Genomic DNA, 26399 nt, shown 5'->3' with positions numbered 1-26399 from the left:
GTTTTTCGAAGGAAATATTTTAGTTTTAAAATTTGGCTATAGACCCTCAATAGAATGTCCAAATATAGATCAAAACACTTCTTACTTTTCAGGAAAGTTTTCCATCTCTGTTAAATCAACAAACTACTTCTCAATATTCTGGTATTTTCTGGCAAACTGTCACTCTAACGAGGAAAATTAATAGGACCTAAATTATTCGTTAGGGAATATAACATTTTTGTCCTCTGTACTTTTCGCTATCTGCAACCCAAATATCGCAAATTTGTAAAGAATAAAATTACACAAACATGAGTAAAGCAGAGAATACGAGGGGTAATCCCTTTGTTCCACCCCTGACCTACATACAATGAAAAATTGACCAATATATCATTTTTATTTTCCAAGATATTCTCCACGACAGATAACACATTTTCCCTATCGATGTTGTAGCATTTTTAATGCGTCTAGAAAGAAAAATTGTTGGGCATTTGTAAATCACTAATTTACAGTACATATATATGATATTAATAAATGACAAAAATCTTTTACAACGCAGGTGTTTTTCCAGTTTCACCAATAGCCAATAAGGCTGCTGACTTACCTTCCCTATTAAGAGGTTGCATCATGAATTTTTTTGTGCAGGCAAACCTCGTTGTTTCCAATTCGTACTCTGCATTTTAGTCTATATTGTGATGGATCCTAACTCATGCTTTAATAGTGTAATAATAGAGTCGACTCTAAACACTTGCTAGCTTGCGTCATTCATCGAGTCCATCATGTAGACAACTTTCTCTTGGTTATATCTACATGGTTTGAGATATATTCGTCAATATTCCCACAACAATTTTTCAATACTATTTTGTGAACATTTTCAATATTTTCGAGTGTAGTACTGTTTACCACATTTGGACTCGAGATACCACATTTAAATTGAATTATATGATACGGCAAATTTCCCAAATAATATTTGTGAATAAGCGTTGTGGTCAATTCTTTTAATCGCAACTGTTTAATCACCGCGCTTTGATCGGAACTATCCATTTTGATAACGAAATGTGAGTCTCTTGATGTGGAGCTTCTATTGTAGGTACCCTTTAAAAGATTCAGGCTTGTAAATATCTAGTAACAGTCAATATATTATACAATGGGATGTCATGATAAATAAGTGTTTCAATTTATATATGAGTAAGAAACGAAAGAAATTGTTCAGCTTCGTATGCTGAAAATTTGATTATAGATGATGTTGAATCCTAAAATATCGTGTTTTCGTGATGTGATAAACTTTTCTACAATCACATGGTTTCTACAACCTTTTTGTAACTTTGAAGAATAAAAATAGGAAATGATATTTGAATTAAATGGATTGTTGCCAGAAGGTGGTTGATAGTTTTTCAGCTCCATTCATCAAAATTAGAAGTAAATTTGTTGCAAAACATCTTGATATTGCATTATTAGATTGCCTAATAAATTTTTTAAATGAAATGTATTTCAATTGGTATAAGTATTTTTTTATTTCGTACATTAACTAATTCCACCAAAAATTGATTGTTAGATCCCTTCATAGTATCGTTTAGTATTTAGAAAGTTTACAGTTCCTGGTTTTTCTGACGATTCCGTGTAGCATCCACTAAATTTGTGAATTAATAGTTTATTACCTTCACAATTATGAAGGACATAGAAGTTTTAAATTTAGTGAGAACTGTATACTCATTCCTTGAAACATTCTTGAAGATATCTCCCAATCGAATATTTCATAAAGAGTGCAAAGAGAAATAATGACAACCTGTCCTACAACCCCAGTTTGGGTAACTGAAGTATGAGCATAATCTATTGCGTAAAGTGCTTTTATACCGGAACATTCCAATTTTTCCATCAGTTGATTAATTTGTTGATGATTCATTTGTTTTCTGCATTAAATTAGTATCGTTAAAGTTATCGTGAGATTATTGTACTTTTGCGTAGTATCATTTGAATCACTTTTCTCATTGTTACTGAATATAGTATACGCTTAGTCATATGTACTCTTTTTAATTTCACCCTTTCCGATATTTCATTCTTGCCAAAGTCTCTTAATTTATAAGAATTAATTGAGTGCACTTGATCAGAGTTAAAATCGCCAAAGCCGAACATGTAACAGGACCGCATTTAATAAATAATTTGCGTGAGAAAATTTAAATGTTTTATTTTCTACTGCAACATATTGTTTAATATCTGCCCAGATTAACTCAATGGGAGTTCACCATGGTTTTATTTTGTTTTTTGGCCATTTCATCAATAATTATTTTTATGCTATTTGACAATTTCTAAAAGGTCTGCGAGAGAATTAAGCCATTCTTGAATACCTGCTTTTCTTGTTGCCATTGTTGGAATTTTCTCAAAATTCCTCGTGTGATACGAAGCAGTGTCTAATAAGAAGAAACAATTCTATTCAAGCTTCGGTAGAGTGTCCGAAAACCATTTTTTGAAAGAAACCCCATCAAATTACTCAAATACCCACAAAGCATCTGACAGAAAACCATCTTCACTACAGATATGACTAATTATTATTCGCGTCCTTTTCCTAAAATTAAATTTTTCCCAATAAATCAGACACGTATACAACCAAACATAAAATGAATATGAAAAGTATATAAGTCAACCGAATAATAAATAATAGTAAAAAATCTATTTAGAATCAAGTTTTTATTTGAATGAAATTTCAGAGGACTCACAATATGGCTTTAAAAATGGAAGAAGCTCAAATAACTATTTAGAATTAGATATTTAGAATGAGACAATTAAGTGAGAAATTATAAACAAAGATAAGGACATTCCTTTATGTTTTATAGTTGTGGAGATAGCCTCTGATCAAATAATAAGAGAAGATATAGTGCTATAAACAGATGTCGATCAAAATCAACTTCTTAGATTTGATTACACACATAAATACACAGACAGGTGACATGAAATAAAAGCTTATGAAATAATTTTTTGAAATATTACCCACCTGATAGGTTTTTTTAAACCGGTGGAAGGTCTATCCAAAAATGCCTGTGTTGAGAATTGTATTGAAGAGTTTAGTGTTTACCCATGTTTCATTCAGTTAATGAATTTTTCTATTTTCTTCGAGAAATTACTTCATTTTTCTCGCCTCTACACAATTATTTCTGCTTCTTTTAATAATAAACTGTTCCTTACTCGTTTTTTGAATTGAAATCTTATTTCTCTCAATAAATTATAGAAAGTTGATCTTTTAAAATCCATCGAGTCCTTATCTTCGTTTGCTACTCTCCGAACTTTATCCACTGTAGTTGACTCATTTTGAATTAAAAAAATGTACAAAATTCTTCTGATGGCGCTCCTGTCGACATCATCAATTGAATTATGAATTTGTTTTCTTGATGATTACTTTTTTGGGTCGTCCACTGAATGATAAGGTCCGTACTCATGAACGATTCAGTGGACACTTGAAGAAATACTCCCGAAATATTTGCCGTTTTGGAAATAACGTTATCAACAGGCTTGTTTTTCGCTAATGTTAAAATGAACCTTTTAAGATCTTTTCTTAAGCGGAGTATAACTAATGTCAACAACTTCAGCTGTATCCATGTCAGAAATGTTTAAGAAAATTACTCAACAGACAAAAATAAAGTTTAATACGATACGATACTAATAATAAGGTGGCTCTGATGTGAACCAATAGCGATGCCACGCCCCGTTTCGTCCCGGATGTTCACGTGATGATCATGTACTGATGATTGTTTTGGTTCACTATTTTTCTTGGATAAATAGACTTGAACTTCAAATATGATTTTCAAGATTACAGTTCAATATGGAAAAATTCGATGAAAAATATTATAACAAATAATTAGGGTCCTTTTTGAATTATGTTTTTAATAATAAATACTAGGATATCAAATAACTGATATGAAAGCTGCATTCAAAGGCAATTGTGAAAATAACCAACGGCTGGATCATATATCTCGTCGTATAATTTATCAAAATATTAAGTGTAATTTGAACTAATACTAGATATATAGTTTTTAAAAAGAAGTGACAGTTCTATTTTTTATACAAATAGTCGACTAACTTAGAAGCGAATACAAAGAAAGAAAGTTTCCTATTTCGAGATTATGTTCTTAACGTCGATGGGTGTCTTAATTGCTTTGTTTACTTTACACTTTCAGTTCGCTCTCTTTATTTTAGTAGGTTTTCTTGTGCTTTTTCACTGTGAAAACCTCAAAAAGATGTATGAGCATGGTAGAATAATAAATTTGAAGAATAACTTTCTGATCGCATGAAGGCGAAAATAATCTAGATTGGAATATTATAAAATAGGATCGCGACATAAGGCTTACTATCCCAAAGTAAGTGACAACAAAGATTTAAGGATAATATTAATCCTCAGAAACCTATGAGATATCACTTAATTCCAAGGAGCTCTTGAAAGAGCTACCCGATGAAACTATTTTGAAACTCACTTTTTATGAGCGTATGTTGGTGTTTCATTATACATTTATGTTAAAAGCAAAATTGATAATAAAATTAAAATTCCAAAAGATAAGTTTGAACATTATAAAGAAGCGTTTCAATAGCTCAAGTAGGACTAAATTTCGAAAAGTAACTAAATATTTTTCATATTTTGCACTCTTTAGACATTTTCAGGATTATGTTATTTTTCTTATTAATAAATAAATAAAAATACGTATGTCATATAATAACTTATTCAAATAGTAAAAAACAATTTTTGGGAGGAATTAATAATATAATTAACGCCTTACAGCCGCAATGGTAGAAAGGCTTAGGATTAAAATTAATAATGATCGTATGAAAGCTTTTTTTGTATCAATATATTTTTCTGACAAAAACGATTTAAAAACAAAATCACGAGAGTCGTACATAGAGTTATTTGAGCCGGCCAAAAACCGATTTTATAAAACTATTTGTACGGAAATAAAATACTCTATCTTAGTAGCCCTGCATCTTAGCGATTTACAAAATAGTGCATTTAAGTCAACCCACTCAAAAAGTACTCGTATGTGACCAATAACGTCGGCATGCGCTTGCTTTACAAGTTGTTTCGTTGTGCCAGAGGTTCTATTCAAAGACGAATATTATTGTCTGTTTTATTGTTATTTTGGCTTCTGAATATAAAGGTAAGAACTCATATTCATGAAGTAGTTTGCATTGTTTGTATAATATTTTAATAAATAATTGGGCAGTGCAAAATAACAGCTATCAAAAAAGGGGTTGATCACTTATTTGTACTATTGAAGATATTACTTAGAATATCTGTAAAACAATCAAGTATCCATCCATATAGATGCTTCCCACATACTCAAAGAGGTAACTCAGTCTTCAACTCAAGCCTAGAAATACAAAGAAGGAAGACATGTTCCTAAGATCTGATCCTCTTCTTATGGCATGTGGCTAGAGACAACCAAACCTTACTCAAAAGAAATAATTGACATGTTCCTACCAGCTGAGCTCAATCCAATAGTAATGCAGACTTGAACGTACAGAAAAAGTGGAGAGACTTATTTTGAATAATCGTGAGACGGGATATTGCGACCATTATTTAAGTTTTTAATTTTCTTTGGTTTTATCCATATTAACTATTTGTTGTATATTAAATTACTTGGAAATTAATTCTTTATACTTCTAAAAATTTCTCAATTATTTTCCATTAATTGATTCGCATGTACTGTGCTTTTTTTATGCTCTATATGCAATATACTTCTATAAATAATAAAACCATACAACACATTTTTGAATGACCTTCAATTTTGGCCGGCTAGATGTGTCAATACCTTCATGTGCGACGTTATAAAGAAACGCGAATTTTCCAACGTTAACTGGGCACTCTTGTTTTAGTTGACTTTAATCGCAAATAATATATTTGTAATAGTTTAGAAATCATTATTGAAATATAAAATATTGTTATCTCACTACTTTACGTCAGTTCCAAACATTTTTCGTCAAATCATTGGTTCCTCTATATTATTCAGTCTAAACTAAATAAATTAGATTTAGTTTTGAGCAGCCTAAACTTCCTCTCACTGAAAGCATTGGGACAAATAAAACAAAATAAACTTTCATGTCGATAAAATGTTTATATCAACAGACATTCCCTGATAATTTAGATATAAGAGTTTATAATAATAGTAGATTATACATAGACATTCTTATGAGAGGTGTAAATGGCCAATTAACACCTCCACCAACAGAAAAAAATATGAATTGAAACTAATTTTCTTATACCTTTTCAGCTGTAGAAAAAAATTGAAAGAAAAATGATAATAAAAATCAATAGATTCTAGTTTATACTATATTTCTATGAATTGCATGGAAATTACAGAAAACATAACGAGACATTTTCAGTTTATGAGGAGGTAATTGCAAAGTTAATAGCAATGTTTTGTTAAAATTTCATCTCATCTGGAATATTTTGAATGGATCTACGAGGATTGTCTGACAAAACAAAGATAACCAATGCGATAACACAAGTGTGAGAAGATGCATTATCCTAATGGAAAAACACTTTCTTTTTTTTTAAATGCGGTCAGTTTTCACAATATCTCCCTATACCTTATGAAGCAATGATGCATGATATTCCTCCTGTAATTGATTTACCTTTTCGAAGATAGTCGATGAAAACAATCACAGGACTATCCCCAACGGTTGTCACCAATTTTTCTACGTAATAGTCTTTGTCTTTTTCGGAGCACGTAAGCCCTTTGTAATCAATTGTCTTGACTGTGTCTTCGGTTTAGGAGTCATCATATGGCAAATGCATTGTTTTGGTGAACCAATGGTCTCTTCAATCTTTAAAGTCTTAGTCCGACAGTCCTCCAGTATCATTTGGTAAACATTCTTGATGATATTGCTGATTATCGCAGTTTTAGCCGCTCCGAACGCTCCTCATTAGTCAGCCACGTTTGATTCCAGCTGCCCAAAAGTTCATGTAAATGATTGTGCAGTGTATCCTACACAGTGTCTAACTCGCCTTACATTTGGGTATGCATATTGCCTTTCAAAAATAATATCTTTCATAATTTAATAATAACTTGATACTCATTTTTTTCCATTTTCAGGAAAATCCTCACAACGAATCAATTATATGATTGTCTAACAGAATGCGTAACATGCGTAAATACAATAATGTCAACTTATCTTATTAAGTGCTGATATCTTCGCACAGCTCTTGTATATTATTGATTCAGGCTTTAACATGTTAAGGTCAAAGTAAATATTTTTAAACCCCATCATAATAAAGAGCATTGTTATTTACTAACACAGACTTTGGAAGCAGCTTATAAATCAATTTTTAATGCAAAAATTTTTTTTAAATTTCATTTTCATAATTCTTCTCATTATGATAATCTCCTGTCATGGTATAAGACTTAAATATCGAAATAAAGCCTGTGTCACTTCCTGCATGAACAACAATTATTCCTCTGATATATGTTTCAATAACCCTGCAGAGAAATGGTTATTCTAACATGTATCAACGGAATGAGAACCATAACTATATATTTCATTCTTAAATATACTTAGTCTTATTTAATTTCTGTGAGTTTTAATGGCACATAAATAAGACATTCTTATAAAGAACGGATCTCATATTATTCTATTGAAACTTTTTGGTTTTTCTCCGATGAAAACTTACTACCTTCCGCAAAAATCTTATCAACTTATCAACTGAAACTTAAGTGGTCCGAAGCTTTCTTCTTCTGTATATTCAAATATATTAGCTTATTTATCACTTCACTTTTAATATTTTTATGTAATATACTTTTAAACTATACTATAAACTATCATGTGCTTATAACGGCAATGAACTAGTATGTTTGTTGCTTGAACTAAAGTAAAAAATGCGTCCGGTGTATCTCTCGAAAACGGTACCTCTGACTAGTTATTTCTCGTTCTGTTATTTGTGCAAAAACGTAGCAAGGCATATTAGGTTCTGTTTGGAGTAGTTTTATTGTTATGATCCCTGCGCACCCATTCTAAATTTGACATTATTCACCTAAAGGCTAAAGTGGCATTGATAATCACGAGACAAAAAATTTATTAGCCGGCCATTGGGATCGCTACAATTTGAAGTGATATTAAAAAAATTTTTACCCTGACGTGTATACACTATTTTATGAACTTTATAAAACTTACTAAAATCAAACCGCTTTAACAGTACTCTAATAATAGAGTTGCTATTCAAGTTTTGAGACAGACAAATAAAAACAAATATTTAGAATTGGATATGGCTTTATCGTATTTCAAAATATTCTCCATTAAGATCAATACACTTTTGTATGCGTTTGAACCATCCATCTCGGTTGAGGACGTTCATCAAATATCACAAAGTTAACCTAATAGGAAAACAATTTACCAAAAATTGTGATATAGCTATTTTTTATAACTACAAAAAAAAATTCATAAAGTTTACGTTCTAGCGCTAACGCGAATTATAAATTTCGGGTTAGGCTTAATTCCTTCTGGTGTAACAACATGTCCAAGAAATTCTACTTCTTTGCATAAAAATTCACATTTATCCAATTGAATTTTTAACCGGGCTTCTCTTAGTTTATAAAATATTGCTTGTAGATTCTGCATATGTTCTTGTAGGCTTGTACTAAATATTATGATGTTATCCATATATACTAAACAAATTTTATTTTGTAGTTCTTGTAAAATTTCGTCCATTACTCTTTGAAATGTTGCGGGTGAATTGCGGGTGAGTCCAAAGGGCATTCTAAGAAATTCGTAATGTCCATTATCTACACTAAACGCTGTCTTTTCTATCGATTCTTCCGACATTTGAATTTGATGAAAACCACTAGCCAAATCTAATGTTGTGAAATATTGCGCTCTTCCTAATTTGTCTAATATATCAGTAATATTTGGAATTGGGTATCTATCAGAAATGGTTTTTTCATTTAATTTCCTATAATCAATTACTAATCTCCATTTTTGTTTTCTTGCTGACAATCCATATAGGTGAACTCCAAGGGGAATATGATGCTCTTATTATTCCTTTTTCTAACATCTCATTAATTTGTTTTTGTACTTCCTCTTTGTGTATGTATGGGTATCTATAAGACTTTACGTGTACAGGAATTTCATCGGTTGTCTTTATTGAATGTTTTATTTTAGATGTAAACATTAGTGGATCTCCTGGTTTTAGAAAAATATCGGAAAATTTCTTACATAATTTAATTATATTGCTCCTTTCTTCCTCGTTCATATGACTAGTTCGAATTAGTTTACTTATATCTATTTTATTTTTGCACCAATTATAAGTTTCGTGCCAATTATAATTTTGTGCTATTGTTAACGTTTCCGGAATATATGCTTTTCCTAATTGTGTTTTGTTTATTAATATTTCTCCATTTAATACATTTACTGGTAATGACTTTAATAATTTTTCAGTCGGTCCAATGTCAAATGAGAACTTTATGTCAGTTGGTTTTCTAAATTTTATTGGAATTGAAACGTTTTTGATATTCAATGTTTATAATTAGTTCGATCTTGATATTAATTGTATTCATTCAAATATTCAAAATAAATTTCGAAACCCGAAATTTATAATTCGCGCATAGTTTTTTAATCAAAGCCACAAAATTTTTTCAAATTTTTTTCAACTATTGCAAAGGATACTCAATAAGCAACGTATTTACAAAAAATTGTGATGTAAGTATTTTGAATACAGAAAAAAAAATTCATAGAGTTTACTTTTGAGCGCTGACGCGGATCGTTTATTTTTATATCGAAACCCGAAAATTTTTCCAAATTTTTTTGGCGTTATAAAACATACTTACATCACAATTTTTGATTAACTGTTTTCTAATTAGATGAACTACTCTCCTCTATTGACATTTTTTCGAAAAAGTTCAGTTTATTTCGTGGTAGAAATCCGTGGATAACTTCACATGGGTTTAATTTAAACATATCGTAGCTTATTAAGACTAATTTCTAATTCTATTAAGAGTACAATTGCTTCACTTCGATTTATAATTCCATCTTTGTATACTGACTAGGTAGTACGTTTTTATAAAACCTAAATAGTATGGGGTGCGTAAATATGAAATTCGTGTATTATTAAGACATTATTGAAATAAAAATTTGAAGCAGCCGTAGCAGCAATAATATACAAATACAAATATACAAAATTGAACTGTTGTTTTAATCGTTTTGATAGTAAATATTTGAGTAGAACTGTATAAACAGCTGCTTTCCTGCCGAAAGATGATCATTTTATTATATGTACAGATTCTTGCTATGAAAAAATCTAAACAACCTGAACATAAATAATGGGTGGTTAGACAAAGGACAATTACCAGAACCCATAGCAAAAGAGGTCGAGACGACTGGAAAGTTTTGTTGTGTGTCTGCAATTACGAAGGTTTAGTGTACTTCGAAATCATTCCAGATCGAGCTATAAATACCGAAGTATATAGTGGACATCTGATGAGGTTTTGTCGAAGAGATGTCCAAGTTTAGCTAACCGAAAGCGGGTTCTATGATAAACCACATACTGCGTAAGTTACGCGGAATAAGAGCTTCGTGGTATTGAACTCCTACCACATCATTTATTCTGGACCTTGCACTGTCAGATTACTATATATGTACCTATTGAATCCGAAGGACATCTCAAATTTCAGAGTGAAAATTTCTTGCATCTAAGTCCAAATAATTGTGTTACTTAAATCTTAAAGAGCTTGTTGAACGTTGGGTTAAAACCATGGAATACGATGGGCTATACTTGGAATACTAAAGCTTTCTGTTTTTATGATTATTTAATAAACCAAGTGAACATTGGAAACCGACATTATATAAGATTTTTTCTCATTGAAAATATTGACTTGTATACAACCAAATGGATATAGAAGATCAAATATTGCTTGTCTGTCGGTGTTGCCACGAAATTCGAGAAGTAGGAAAATAAAATTTTATACTTTTATATTTTATTTTATATTTTTATATATATAAATATAACGAAGCCAGAAGTCTCCTGCAGTAACATATAGAGTACAGAAAACTTGATTAGAGATTAGAAAAATTATAACATTTCATACGAATTGAGAAAAAAAAAGGAATTTTCAACAAAATTTTGTAACTAATTTTCATTTTTTTAATAATTGTACTACTAATATTCATATCACTGAATATCAGTCAATTTTTATAAATAATTGTTGGTTTGACGTGGTTGATAAAATAAAAAATTATTGTCTATGTAGTTGAAAATAGTTGAATAAGATATATTTTATATGGATTAAATTATTACCACCCAAGGTTGTTAAGTCGAGTTTCCCGACGTCAAGGGCAATCGATACATTTTTGGCAATTACATATATCCTTCAGAAACAAATGCGTCATTTATAACGTAGGAAGGATTACAAAATACAATTTTATTGGAAAAAGACCCAATTGATTCATTAAAAACAAAAAATGTAAATATACTTTCATTCCCTAAAGAGCATGAAGATAATTAATTATCGCACTAGTCATCAATATTATCATAAAAATTGTTATCCCATAACATGACTATATTATAATTGTTTATAATCCAAATTTCAGGAAAACTATATCGTTAAAAATATTGCTTTGTTTAAATGAAACTCCGATTGTTACAAATCCAAAACATTTACACTGAAGAAAATATTTTTTTTAAAAAGAGACGGAGAAATAATAATATTTGCTACTGAAAATGTCAATGATAATAGGTTTAAGTAAAGCACAACAAACTGAAAATTCCAAAATAAACAACAAGAATAGTTGGACACAATTTCAACTCCTATATTAAACATTTATTAAACTACAATAACAGTTTTTAATTTTAATCAGAAAATTTCATTGTTTTCAATGAGCTGTTCATATTTTCATCTAATATATGTAGATATTTTTTAATTAGATCCATCTGTGAATAAGTTTTGTGATGTGAAAAATATTGTCTTCAAGTGATATAGAAAAAGGACAAAAAAGAAACCAACTGACAAGTACTGACAAGTTGTAATACTAGAAAACCGGTTTGCATGTGGTGTTTATTTTACTTGCATTTGGAAGGAATACATTTTCTTGTCTTACAGTCGCGCTTCCATAACAAATATAATTGAATCCACTCACGTTGATATATATATATATATATATATATATATATATATATATATATATATATATATATATATATATATATATATATAATAATCACAAACACACGAATGTTAAGTCATGTTGGTACAAATTCAACAGAATAATAGTTCAGTGTCCAAAAGAATATAAAAAAAAACATATTTATCATCTATTCATTATATATTGTCAACGTAAAGATTGTTTATACTGAAATATTTGGGTATTCTTCTTTGTACCATTTGTTTCGAAGATATTTTTATTATGTATTTAGTTCACTTTCAATTATTATTTAAGAGTGTTATTTGTTTTTTTTTTTTCAAATTTACGTGGATGTCCTAAATAAGCGAATGTTCTACATATAAAAACAAAGTTCGTGAGAAGTTTCTCGATGAACTAGAACTAGGTAACAGCTGATGAAAAAAGGTCATACTTACATGTCACTGTGTCGATCTGGCCGTTGTTTTAACAACCCCCTTCTCTCGCCCTGGGCTCGTTTAGTACCTATCTTCAGTTTTTATTTCAAATTGGTCCGAAATAAAGCATATAATCACTATCATATCGTGAAATGTTTCTCGCAGAAGGTCAACGATCTTTTGCCTTACATCGATACACACATGCAATTGACAAGTACTCCTTTAAATCAATTCAACACATGGAAAAAAGTAATGATATCCTTACATGAACGTACTTCGAATAGAAATTCGGCTAATTTATTCCAAAAGTCCATGGAAAATAACCACTGACAACTACTTTATATTCCACTATCTATACAAAATCTCACTTCTTGGGTCACAATGAAAGGGGGTCTCGGAACTGCAACCACCACTCGATCGATTTTGTAGTTAGCCGTTCACAAAATTTCCACTTTTGGATATTGTTGACGATTAGGCCGCGAAGCTTTGTGTTACAAATACTAACAATCACAAAAAAGCATCTGAAAAGTGTCAGTTAAATTAATTTCTGGCCCGCCGAACGTTCAACCGAGTTGACTTGTCGGTCGGTGCCAGAAGAACGAACTAACGCGTGACGTCACACGACGGTAACTGGAAGAGTTACTCTCTAAAGAAATGCAAGGGATGGCGACAGGGTCGGACTCATCTCTCTGAACATTAGATACTTCCGTAATTTCATACTTTGTAACTATCAGTAAACGATAGAGATGTAAGAATGTATGTTATGGAAATGAAAAAATGGGCTTCAAAAAAAGAAAGAGATAATGATTCAATAAGAATTTCGTTATTACATCCCGTGGTCGTATTATAGGAAAACAATGTAGTAAAAAGTAATAATGATTTGGTGAGGTGCTACTCATAAGTGTACTGGTAATGCTTGGTTTTCTGCTCATTATATGAGAAAAATCCTCTTAAACACTTTTGTTAAGTTATTGAATACTAAGTTTATTTGATATGATTGTTTTTAAAAATGGATCATTTAGATGATGATCGCTCTAGGAGAATATATAAAGCAGGTTTAAATAATTATTCTGACAGAACTAAGTGGTCAGTAATGTCATGGACTATCCTCAAAAAGCTAAAGCAATAGCAAAAGAGTATTACATATCATTGCTTGTTAAGGTAGATGAAGCAATTGCAAAAAATAATTGCATTTTAAAACAAAAGAAAGTGCATTTTCATAAGAACAGCGCACGTTCTCACATTTATTTGAATGGCTAAAATTCTCAAATTGCACTTAAAATTGGTTGCCCAACCACTGTATTCAGATCTGGTTCCCACCAACATTTTCCCGATTTCTAACCTTGTTTCAATTACAGGAGAGTGATGGGAACGTTATTGCATACCTAAAAGCCTATTTGTAGGAGAAGGACGGTAACTACTGTTTGGTCCACTTTTCTAGTAGACATTATTATAAAAGGTTTTAGGGGATATATGGAAAATAATATTACGGTAACCATTCTGAATATAGTATCAAAGTTTTTTCACAAATATTTAGGAGAACGGAAACTTGTATTGAAATAGAAGATTTGTACGTTATTGATTTTATCTGAAACTATCACATAGATTATGGATTGTGTTCATTTTATCAATACTAATTGTGTTATTTTTTACATTTTGTGAATTTTAGCAGAGTTTTTCTAACATATTGGAGTTTACCCCAAGCACAATACAAATATCCTACCTACAGAATCAAAGAGGACATATACAAGACTGTTATGTCTAAATCAAAATTTCCGGAACCGGTAGTAATATTCATAGTAAACACACTATTTACATTACCACTAAGCTAGCACTCACAATTATGCTGTCTGACGCTCATTTCAATAACCAATTATTGTCTTCGGAGATTGAAGGTAAACTTCTTATTTTGAAATTTTAAGAATGGTGAATTAAGTTGGAATTTCTGGAACCGTTGGCGATATTCATACTGAATATACTATTTACACCACCACTAACAATTATACTGACTGAAGGAGACTGAAGTTTACCTTCAGTCTCTGAAGACGATAACTTGGTTATCGAAACACGCGTCAGACAGTACAATTGTTAGTGTTGGTGTAGTGATGGTGTAAACAGTATATTCAGTGAGAATGGTGAATGGTGAAAAAACTAGTCTATGACGACATAAAGAACAAGTAAGAACGAGGAAAAAAGTTGAAGTAAATAACAAGAATAACTTTACTACACTAAATTACAAATACAGCTGTCACAACTATACTTGTGGTGCAAAAATCATCCTCATAAATAACAATTAATGGTTAAAATGGAGATAGTTTACTTTCGAGTATAATTCATATTTGTTAGAATACCTCGTAAATGACTATCTAACATTAATCGAAGATGAATATGCCACTCTAAGCAATAACTTTTGTCACTTTGATGTAAACTCATAATTCCATCAATGGAAAACTTCAGACGCAGTGTACTGTGACCAAGTATATTGGACATATCTATATTAAAGTCAGATTTACACTATTAAGAATATTTCGCAGATACCCTCAAATTTTACCAACGAAAATTTTGGATGAATCATTAATGATATGTATGTTGTCGACAATCAATTATGATGAACAGCCGTTTCTTGCTACAACCTACGGCGGAGGATAGGGCAAGTGACTTAGAAGAAGAAACACATATATATATATATATATATATATATATATATATATATATATATATATATATATATATATATATAATAGAGTTATCCCGAGATCAAGATGTCAATTTATTTCATTATTTTAAATTTGTCAAAACTTGTTATGTGTATCAGAATAACAATCGGAATAAAAGATATTATTGTTCATTCATACACAATAACATCTCATAATAGTTGGTTTGAAGAACTACAAAGACTCAAAGACCCTCTTATTATGGTCTGCAAGAATTTCGGACTAATGGTTAATTCAAAGAAGAACAAAAAGTTATAACTATACAACAAAATGTATTAGAAGGAGAAAAAATGGTTAATAACGTAAAAATATACAGACCACAATAATTATTGCATCACTGGTATTTTAGGATATTTTTAATACTTACTTTCAGTTTTTTGGGTCAATATGTATATGAATCAACTTAATAGATATTTTTTTGGAAGCAAAAATGCTCGAGTAAATCATTCCTATCTTGGAGAATACATTGAGATCGAGAACTTTCTAAGCAAATTGTGTTATTGTATAGTGAAAATTTAAATTTATTTTGTTACAAAAATTCTACAACAGGTTATGGGACCAGGTGTGTAGTGGAAGTAAATAATTGTTCCGTTTTTTTTCGGTGTAACGGAAAAGTGAAGTGCATTCGGCTATCGTTCGCCGGTCAAGTTTGCCATAATGGAAATTGACAAACCGAAAATAGATAAACTGCGTGATGCTGACAACTGGTCGCAGTGGCGGTTTGTGGTGCAAACGCTATTGGACAGTGACGACTCGTTAGAAATTTGTGAAGGGACAGAACAACGGCCAACTGAAGGAGTTACGGACTACCAGAATATACTTAGAAAATGGATCAAAAGAGAGAAACTTGCCCTTAAGTTGATTGTCACAACAATTGAAACAAAACCCTTGCAGTTAATTATGAATTGTACAACGGCTCATGAAATGTGGTCAAAACTGCATAGTGTTTACGATCTTAAATCCGAAGAGAGCTTTGCGTTGGTACAAAAGCAATTTTTTGAATTTAAGTGGAGTCATGATGGTGGTATAGCGCATCACATATCAAGTCTTGAGCAGCTGGCAAACAAGATGGATAAGTTGGGTGGTAAGATACCGGAATCTATGTTGATAACGAGAATACTCTCCACATTACCACCTAAATTCAACTTCTTTCACAGTGCTTGGGATTCCACAGAACAAAGCAAACGTACTTTAGAAAATTTGACAACAAGACTACTAACTGAAGAACTAAGATTTGGCAGTCAAGAAAATGTTGAAGATGAGTCTAAAGTAGCGTTAGTTTCAGGAAAGTTTGCTGGAAAGAAAAATCGTTTCGGGAAGTCATCTTCAGCTGATTCTGTGACGCGTTGTTCGTTATGCCGCAAAAACAACCACACGTTTAAAGACTGTCGGGGTTGTTTTTCGTGTGGCTCCAAAAAACATTTATTAAAGGACTGTCCAAATAAAAGTGAAGGCTCGTCAAGTAAAAAGAGAGAAGCCTTTGTTGGGAATACTACCGGGAGTGGACAAAATCATTGGCTCATTGATTCTGGAGCTTCGCAGCATATGACAAATCGACGGACCTGGTTTGTAAATTTTAAAGAATTTGCAAAACCAACAAAAGGGTATCGATTTCACTCTGACGCATAATGGTACTCAATGTACATTTCATAGAGGTAAAAAATTGGTGGCTGTCGGGATCGAAGCGGGTAACTTATATCGACTTTTAATGCGAGTGGTTTCGTCGGATAATGCCTCTGCCGCGTCAGTGAATGATCAACTGCAACTTTGGCATGAACGGTTATGTCATCAAAATAAACGACACGTGCAGATGGTTATGAAAAATCGCGGAGTTGAACTTAAGTTAAACAATGAGTTGTGTGATGCGTGCGCGTTCGGTAAACATCACAGACTCAAGTTCGGTACACGTGAGAATATTGCATCACAAACGCGTGCAATTATTCATTCGGACGTGTGCGGACCGATCCAAGTGGAAAGTCCAGGTAAGAAAAGATATTATGTACTTTTCAAAGACGATTACAGTAATTATCGGACTGTTTATTTTCTTCGTGAAAAATCGGAGGTCAAAGACAAAATTGAACTTTTTTGCGCGGAAATTAAAACACGCTTTGGTAGAGACATCATTGAAATGCGTACAGATGGTGGGGGCGAATATGTGAATAAGGAGGTTGAAGATTTCCTGAACAAACGATGTATTAAACATACAATAACAACTCCTTACTGCCCGGAGCAAAATGGAAGTGCCGAACGAGAAAATCGTACCTTAATGGAAGCAGCACGTTCTATGTTACATGCAAAGCCACATTTGCCGCAGTTTCTTTGGGCCGAAGCTGTAAATATTGCTGTATTTGTTTTGAATAGAACAGGACCAACCAAAATCAAAGATCAAAGCCCATATGAATTATGGTTTGCTGAGAAACCCAGAATTGGTAACCTAAAAGTTTTTGGTACGGATTGTTTTGTCCACATACCTGTACAAAAACGTAGAAAACTGGACAAAAAGGCATTGAAAGGCACATTTGTCGGATATCTTGAACATCTTGATGGGTATCGTGTTTGGGTTTCGGAAAAACATGATGTGGTATTAAGTCATGATGTGATTTTTAAGGAGGAGAAAATAGTTTTAAAATCAACTCAATTTGAGAATACATCAGAAGAAAATCACGATGAAGATCAGATACCAGAAATGCTGGAAGAGCCAGAAGAAGTTTTGGAAGAGGTGTCTTCAGAAACTACAACACATCAGTTACGTCCCAGGGATAAAATCAATGCTCCAGATTATTACGGTATTCCTGTAGCGTGGGTTGCTCAGAGTGAGCCAGAAAGCTTCGAGAAGGCGGTTTCATCAGAACATTCGACTGAATGGTTACGTGCTATGCAAGAAGAAATGAGCTCCCTGCAACAAAATGACACGTGGTTGTTAGTTGAAAGACCTCCTGACAAAAAGGTAATTGGAAATCGTTGGGTTTTTCGTATCAAGTATAAAGACAATGGTGAAATTGAGCGGTTTAAGGCGCGTCTTGTCGTAAAAGGTTGTGCGCAGAAAACCGGGATAGACTTTAATGAAACTTTCAGTCCCGTGGCTCGTTTTGAGACTATTCGTGTTGTGTTAAGTTTTGCTGCTATGGAGAAGCTTCATCTACGACAGTTCGACATCAAGACAGCTTTCCTGTATGGAGATCTTGAGGAGGAAATTTTCATGGAACAGCCCAAAGGTTTCGAGAATGGCTCCTCTCAAGTTTGTTTACTTAAGAAAAGTCTGGTCTTAAACAGGCACCAAGATGTTGGAATAGAAAGTTCACTGATTTCTTGGATGTTTATGGATTCAAGGAACATCTTAAGGTTTACTGTGATGCGGATTTCGCGAGTGACGTAAATACGCGAAAGTCAACGGGAGTAATTTGTAAGTTCGGGGGTGCGGCTGTAACGTGGTTCAGTAAAAAACAACAATGTATCGCGCAATCAACGACTGAATCCGAATACGTGAGTGCGGCTATGGCGGTAAAAGACTTAATTTGGTTAAAGCGCATTATCAGTGAAGTAGGTTTAGAAAATATAGAAAATCCATTGTTAAGTATCGATAATCAAAGCGCACTTAAGTTGATAAAGAACAAAACATATTGATGTTAAGTATCATTTTGTTAGGGATGTATATGCTAAGGGCGAATTTGACGTCATTTATGTATCTAGTGACAAACAGGTTGCTGATATTATGACGAAGCCATTACCAAAACCTAAATTTGTGAAGTTGTTTTCGGAAATTGGTTTAGTTCGAAATAATAGTTTATAGACTGGGTGAGTTGGTTAGCGCAGATGCATGGAAGCTCTTGGAATCTCTACAGAAATGTTTTGAAATGTAGGTTTATCGCTGTAGTTTAAAGATAAGTTAGGTCGATAAAATTACAAATACCAAGGTTTTTGAGCACATGTACTTAGTTTTATAAAGCACCGTAAATTAGAATAGGAATAAAAAACATAGGTCAGAGCACATCGTTGTCCGATAGAGCTCTAAAACGGCGATTTCCTTCTTTTCCCAACCTATATTAAAGGTGGTGTTATAACAGCAATTGTTGGGTACGTGATCGTAATAGATTATAGTCAAGTCATGCGTAACGCACCTATGTTCGAAACATGGTCAGAACATAGTGCTGGAACAACTTATACGATATTTAACATGGGAGCCAACGATCGATAACGGTCACGGCACGCGAAGAAGAAAATGAGTGTCTATGAAATAATTTTGGTATAATTATTCATTTATTCACATCAAAAATTTTTAATGAAATACTTTTATTATTCATATATATTTCTTATTAAAATTATTTTGTTTGAAATCCAGACCCACAGTAACTTTCTTAAGTCACACGTATATATGTAGCAATTAACCATCCAATTGTTTTACGGTTGCATTCAATAATGTTGTCATTTGAAAGACATGATTGATTTATTTAGCTTCATCGTATATTTGATCGTACATCTCGTAATAATTCTACAACATTTGTTTTTCTCAGTTTAAGCAGAAATTAAAAACACTTCCATTACGAAATAATTCTTTATTAATAACTTACAATTAATCATACTTACAAATTAATGAATGATTCTAATTCACATTTTGATAATTACATTGTTTCTTTATAAAATAAAATGTATTGTTCGTATAAATAATCATATAGTTTTTTTATCTTCAACTTTTTCTTTGTTTCCCAATATTTTCTCATCCTTGTTCATGATTGGAACAGCGTCAACGTTGTCTTCTTTCTGTAAATAATTCGGTAACCAAAAACAAGCGTGAACAAGTTTTAATAATATATAGGCAACAAAGGCAAGTGCCAAATATTCGCAAGACGAGAAAACCATTTTCCACACATCTACAACTACTTTTTGAGTTCGCATATCATATAGATATAGAAGAATATAATACAAATTTTTGTTTCATTCAATTACTTCAAGAGGTTATGGTGATAAGTGTGATTGTCAGTGTGTTCGATATGAAAAAGCATGTCATATCATAACTATAGAAACACCGTTAATGCCAACAAAAAAAGGAAAGTTACCCAATCAATACACATTTTACAAGAGTGTATTATTTATACCGAATCTAATCATAAATTTATAAAAAATTCGATCAAATGAGTATTTACTTCTTCAAGTATGGATGAAAAACTTTTTAAGATAGAGTCTAGTATACGAGGTGTATCGATCAATTTCCGGGAATTTATCTATAAAAAACAAAATAGGCATTTACAGAAAATTATATTTTCCACCTTTGCAATAGATGTTATTCAAGTCTACAGGTAATCTTGGTAATCGTCTAAAGTTAACCCGTTTAGAACTACGCTTACAGCTCCCTTGAATGTCCTGCTCTGCCATAAAAGTTCCTTTGAGATGTACCTTCATCTGGAATATTGGAAAAGTTGGAGAAGGCAATATCAGAACTATAGAGTGGCTATGATTCGGGATGCATTTGTTATAACAAATTTTTGCACATTTAACGGGGAACAGGCCGGTCTGCTTTAATGGTGCAATACCCAACCTATATGGGTATGTTCAGATCACATAAGGATAATACGTCCTCAGCCGCTTCAAGATGCTAATATAGAACTATCCAGTCACTGTTTGACCAGAAGGAACATAATTCACGGTAAACAATGTCGTTCATATAAAAAACGAATGCGGAACAACAAAGGAAAAGAAATAATTCACGCCTCTCTTTTGACCGCTGTGCCTGTTTAAACACGGATGTTTTTGGATATATTCTTGTCTTTTTGTGTCAGATTTCACTCAAAAATGAGTCACGATATGTTGCTTGTACTGATTTTCATGACACTATGAAACCAGTTTCTTCAGAAAAATAAGCACAAAACACAAACGAAAGGTATTTTCACTGTTTTCGATTCCATGCTTGAAGTAAATACTTTGTTAAGCAGGTGTGAATAAATCAACGCATTGTTGTTAATAAGTTATGACTAAATATCTGGAGCTTAGCTCCCACACTTCGTATTTCACGACATCCAATGAAAACTATTATAGAGCTTATATAGGTCCGTTATGTTAACTCTACAATGAACAGTTTTTTATCGGACTTGTAGTGTTGTACAATGCAGTTTGGCGACTAATTTACGTCGAATCAGCAGTCACGGTAGTAAATGTGTAACTGGAGACACAACCGGATAAATCACAGGTTTTTGGGTAATAAGTTGTTATGGGACCTGTGTTTTTGTGATGATGGATATTGATATGGTATTATAAACAGCCCGTCAAAAAAACCTGTTCTGTGAGAACAGGCAGTCTTTGCGGCTCGTATTCAATTAAATAACAATTCGAAAAACTTTCTAGACAATAGAAAAAAATATTTTGGTAATTTTTATTCTATTTTTATTATTTTGTCCTACATTTATTCTGCAAATATACACACCCTGCTGGTGTGTTAAAATATTCCGTATTTTATATTTCCTCATGATAGTGAACGTGACAGTTACATTAATTGATGTTCGTTTATTTAAGGTTTGTTGCTCATTGAATGGATATTTGTAAGTGCCCTTGAATGGAAATTCAGAAATATTTGTATTAATAAAAAATCATCGACTAATAAATAATTTGGAAAAGTGCAGTACATAGCATATTAACAGAAAATTTGAACATAAGAAATCTGTGCGCAAGTTGGGTGCCGCGATGGTTCACAATGGAATAAAAACAGCGTCGTGAAGATGTGTCTATTGGGTGTTTGGGAAGGTTTCCCAAAAATAGAGCCAAATGTTGCGGCGCTCGTAAGCATGGATGAAACGTGGGTCCATCACTTCACACTCGAAACAAAAGAACAATTGAAAAAAACTGTAATGAAAAGGTAGAACCGGCTCCAAAGAAGACAAAGTCCGTTCCATCTCCAGACAAAGTTATGGCGTCGGTTTTTTGGGATGCGCTTGGGTTAATTTTCATGAACTATTTTGAAAAAGAAGAAACTATCAACAACGAGTATTATGCGAGCTTATTGCAACGTTTTAGCGAAGGAGTCAAGCAAAAACGGCCACATTTGGCTAATAAGAAAATGTTATTTCATCTAGACAATGCATCAGCTTAAACATCCGTTATTGCAATGACCAAAATTATTGAATTGCTATCTTATTCACTCTATTCGCTCTATTCGCCAGAATAATATTATTTTCTGCTCCCAGACTTGAAGAAAGGGCTCGGTGGTCAAGGATTTTCGAACAATGAAGAGGGGAAAAGTGCATGGAGCTAAAAAGAGATTACGTTGAAAAATATATTTTTTTAAATTTTTTTGTGTTTTATTTGTTAGGCCAGATACAAGAAAATTGTTACGAGTTATTACCTGAAAGTTCAATCTTGAAAAAAATATATAAAATCTATTGATGCAAAATAATATTGCTAGTATCTAGCAAGTCAAGGTTGAAAGGTGTATACGAATGTGAAAGTAATATGTTTCGAAAAAGTATATGTTATACCGAGAACATCAAATACATACCAGAAAATGTATCAGAAAATTACAGAAAAAACTACGGAGAAATCCAAATGAATTGTCTAACGCTTTCACTGCCATCATCCAATATAATTACGTTTTTGTTCTTAAGCTAACTAACCTAAATAAGGATTTTGTACTATTCGTCTCATGTTGACGAAACGTCAAGAGCAATACACAAGCGACTACGGCCAAATAGGAGTCATATGGTTTAAGACTGTGGCAACTTATTAATTGGTCGAAAGAAATTATAGAAGGGAGAGGAAAAATTGATCTAGAGTGTATCTTAAAGATATGGTATGATATGGTTAGTATTTAGACTCTAGCAGCGTTTAATATTGAAAAAGTATGACTGTGACATTATGGCTAAAGCTGTGGGAAATGCTGTACATGTCCCATCAGTTAAAATCCACAGTAAAATCTGAGATTGTTTCACATATGCAAATGTCGTAGAATTGGTAATGAAAATGACACTATATTTCAACTGTGACCTGGAAAAAATTTTATAATTATTAGATGTAGACTATTTTGGTGAACACAACACAATACAAACTTATTCAAATATTTTATAAATTTTTGAATTTTTATTTTACAATAATTAATTATAATATTATTTTCATTTGTGATACCTGCTTTTTGAGTAAGTATTGTTGTTCGATAAGAAGGATATTTTATTAATTAATATATTCTCCTTTTCCAGCGATGCCTAAATTTAAGAAGTCTTTGCTTGAAATACGCTCCATTCGATAAAAATATTTATCTTCACTAAAAAATTATTTTTCTTGTCTAAATCGGAGTCAATAAATTGCAATGATACTCTACGTCTATTCTTTTGTCCGTGTGGAGGGAAGTTATACACTAGCATGTTTCTATTTGCATAGAAAAAACTGATACTCTTGCCCTGGAACTCAACTCGCTTTGGTGCAAAAATGGAGGGTTTGCATTACTCCTTTGCATCTTTGCAGTTATAAAATACTGTATATTACATATAACAAAATGTTGATAAAGTTCCATACGAGTGTGTTCATTCCAGTGAAAGCGACTGCGATACCCATTTGGCACTTATATTTCTATAACTCAAGACTTTAGACAAAATATTACTCACAATGTCTAAGACTTTCCCTAAATCTCTGTCGGTTAATCGAATAATCACCTGTATTTTTGTTATTTTCTACCGTTGATGCGTTTTGAACGTCTTTTACTAAGATTGTGTAGTCACTTTTAAATGTTCGAATTGTTCGGATTAAAGGTAAATAATCCTCATTCACTTTCAACAACATGCTTCAAAACTAAAATGTCTATTGTTTCACAATTCTTTTCCATTATAAAAAAATACAAAGGTGAAAATTTTAACGACCGAAAGTATAGGAATAAATTGACAGATGCAAATGAAGCTTCAAAAACACATACTACCACTTATACGTCAGAAATTATTAAATATGAGAGAAAAACGAATTAAATTTATTGACCCTGTTACTGTGTAAATCAAAACTTTTAGAAATTACTGTCGGTTTGCAGATAGTAATAGGAAACGAAATATCTTGGAACAAAGAGACAGAAATGCTTTATTGTCAAAAAATTGTTACAATTTTTAGAGAAAAGCTTGTAAAAACAAGAAAAAAAACATAAAAATGACTAAATAAAGATAAAACAAATGAAATAAAATTTCTTTATTTGGAATAAAACCATAATGAGTTACTAATTTATGGGTAATAGTAATAGGTAATAATTAGTAAATAAGTCCATAGCAAAGAATTTCAGTGGATACTTGCATAAATGTTTTTTGCAATTTTTTTTTTATTTTCTTTTTGATGAATGTAATTTAAAAATGATTCCGTTTCACTCTCATAGCGGTGCTTTTACTGACTTTACAATAACGCAATTTATTTGTAAATATTATGCCTTTACGCGTATTGAAAATAAAGCTAGAACAATTTGTACTTTGGAGATATAAAGGTTTGTAAACGGGTTTGGAATCGGTATATAGAGACACATACGTGGGAGAAAAAAGAGGAACCACAACTCATGCTCAAGATCGTTCAATTGCAAGAAGAAACAGAACATACATCATGTCAAGACTAATAGCTTCTTCAGGCAAGCTACTGGAAGGGTGATTTTCAACTGTCAGAAGTCGGATGCATGCACATAATTTGAGAGCAAGCATATATCGTTGAGCAATTGAATTTCGATGGTATTATCAAGACTGGAGGCGTTGCTTCTTTTCCGACGAATCAAGATACGTTGAACGGGTTAATATAATGATGGTTATTGATATAATGAACATTTAATGGCCTCAACCACTCTTTTTGGAGGCGGCACAATTTGTCTGAGGGGGCATATGATGTAATGGAGATTGTAATTTTAATTGATGAAACAATGAAATATCGCAACAGGGTTATAGAGCAGCAAATTGAGGTATTTACTAGTGCGGTCGACGACAAATTTGTTTTTATTGATGAAAATACCCGCCCTGCCGAATGAATTGTAAACGAATGTATAGATTTTCACGGGATTACAAAAATGGAATGGCTACCTTGTTCACTAGACATTAATTGCATTGAGCACATTTGGACTGAAATTTCGAGGTTTGTTGTCATAAAATCCAAGCAATTTGGGAAGCATTACCTCAATAATTTATTAATGACTCTGAACAATAGTATAAAGACGCGCCTAGGGCGGTTCTACAAAGTATTCAATTTTTTATGTTAAATTAGGTATATACTGTAAACGTTCCGATAAAAAAATATTTCAATCAATAAAGTTTGTGTTTAACACATCTGCCTTTTACTTAAAATATTTACCAAGATAATTTTAATATTTTTCTAAAATCCACTTCAATTGTTGAGCCGAAATAATCTTGACATTTCGACTTATTGCGGTCTTTATCAAAATATTATTATATTTTTAGGTTTTCATTATTTATTCGGAGCTTTCGAATACTTACTACTCATCCTCAGGCACTGAATTTATTGTCAAAGTATAGTGGAAGAATATATATAAAAGCATAACAAAATTGAAAATTATATTCATTAATTAATTAAAAATTGTGGTGTCTAGAAATGTTCTTGTTTTAAAAATTAACAAATGTATATTAAAAAGAATACACTTTGGTTTTTATTGCTCCAATCGCACAACTTAACTTAAACTAGTTGGCAAAGACTATATATATATATATATATATATATATATATATATATATATATATATATATATATATATATATATTCAACGCAAGTCTTTGCCAAATTGGCGACTTGGGGATTTTTAACGGATTGGGGCGTCATTTGTTACTGCCTAGCCTAACCTAAGAATTGAATGGACGGAAATAATTAGATACCTGTTTGTTTTCTTCTTCATCTTCATAAAACTTTTTCAAGAATTCAGATATATCTTCGACATCTTCAACACAACCAATACTTTTTTCTCTTTGCCGCAGTTCTATGTCGGCTTGCATCCTTCTCAATCCTTCTTCAATTGCATGTAAATTATTTTGAAATTGTCCTCGTCCTTTAGTAAAATTGCTCCAAAACCAAAAACACACAACAACACAAATAGAGATCCAAATGCTAATACCCACATTAAAAATTCCATCTTTGTTATCATTCATTTTTGGATTGAATATTTTCTAAACTGTAAACGTTGCCAGCACAAAAGTAAATGTAAATGATGAGAGGTAGTGTAATGGATATGATATCGGGTTAAATACAC

At 32.0% G+C, this 26399-nt stretch overlaps 2 protein-coding genes across 3 annotated transcripts in view; both read right to left on the bottom strand.

The window, feature by feature from the left end:
- LOC130902570 (uncharacterized) overlaps nucleotides 1-13105 on the bottom strand; it is a 178559-nt gene extending 165454 nt beyond the window's left edge. For both annotated transcript variants that reach the window (XM_057814797.1, XM_057814798.1), the window contains exon 1: nucleotides 12522-13105. In XM_057814797.1, the coding sequence (XP_057670780.1) occupies nucleotides 12522-12523 (2 nt within the window). In that variant the 5' untranslated portion in view covers nucleotides 12524-13105. The remainder of the gene's footprint in view (nucleotides 1-12521) is intronic.
- A 6647-nt stretch (nucleotides 13106-19752) lies between these two features.
- On the bottom strand, nucleotides 19753-26344 carry LOC130901301 (uncharacterized). Its single transcript, XM_057812541.1, has 2 exons — nucleotides 26029-26344; nucleotides 19753-19972 (listed from the first exon to the last, which is right to left on the bottom strand). The coding sequence occupies exons 1-2, from the start codon at nucleotides 26296-26298 to the stop codon at nucleotides 19880-19882; spliced, it is 363 nt and encodes a 120-aa protein (XP_057668524.1). The 5' UTR covers nucleotides 26299-26344; the 3' UTR covers nucleotides 19753-19879.
- Between the last annotated feature and the right edge of the window lie 55 nt (nucleotides 26345-26399).

The sequence above is a fragment of the Diorhabda carinulata genome, chromosome X, assembly GCF_026250575.1.
Source record: "Diorhabda carinulata isolate Delta chromosome X, icDioCari1.1, whole genome shotgun sequence".
Classification (NCBI taxonomy): Eukaryota; Metazoa; Arthropoda; class Insecta; order Coleoptera; family Chrysomelidae; genus Diorhabda; species Diorhabda carinulata.
This window is presented reverse-complemented; position numbering and strand designations above follow the sequence as displayed.

What these genes read in the sequence shown, in the direction of transcription:
- LOC130901301 (XM_057812541.1), bottom strand. Translation starts at nt 26,298, where the DNA reads ATGAATGATAACAAAGATGGAATTTTTAATGTGGGTATTAGCATTTGG. An exon ending in ATGAAGAAGAAAACAAACAG is followed by an intron (nt 19,973 to 26,028) that starts GTATCTAATTAT and finishes AATTATTTACAG; the next exon opens with AAAGAAGACAACGTTGACGC.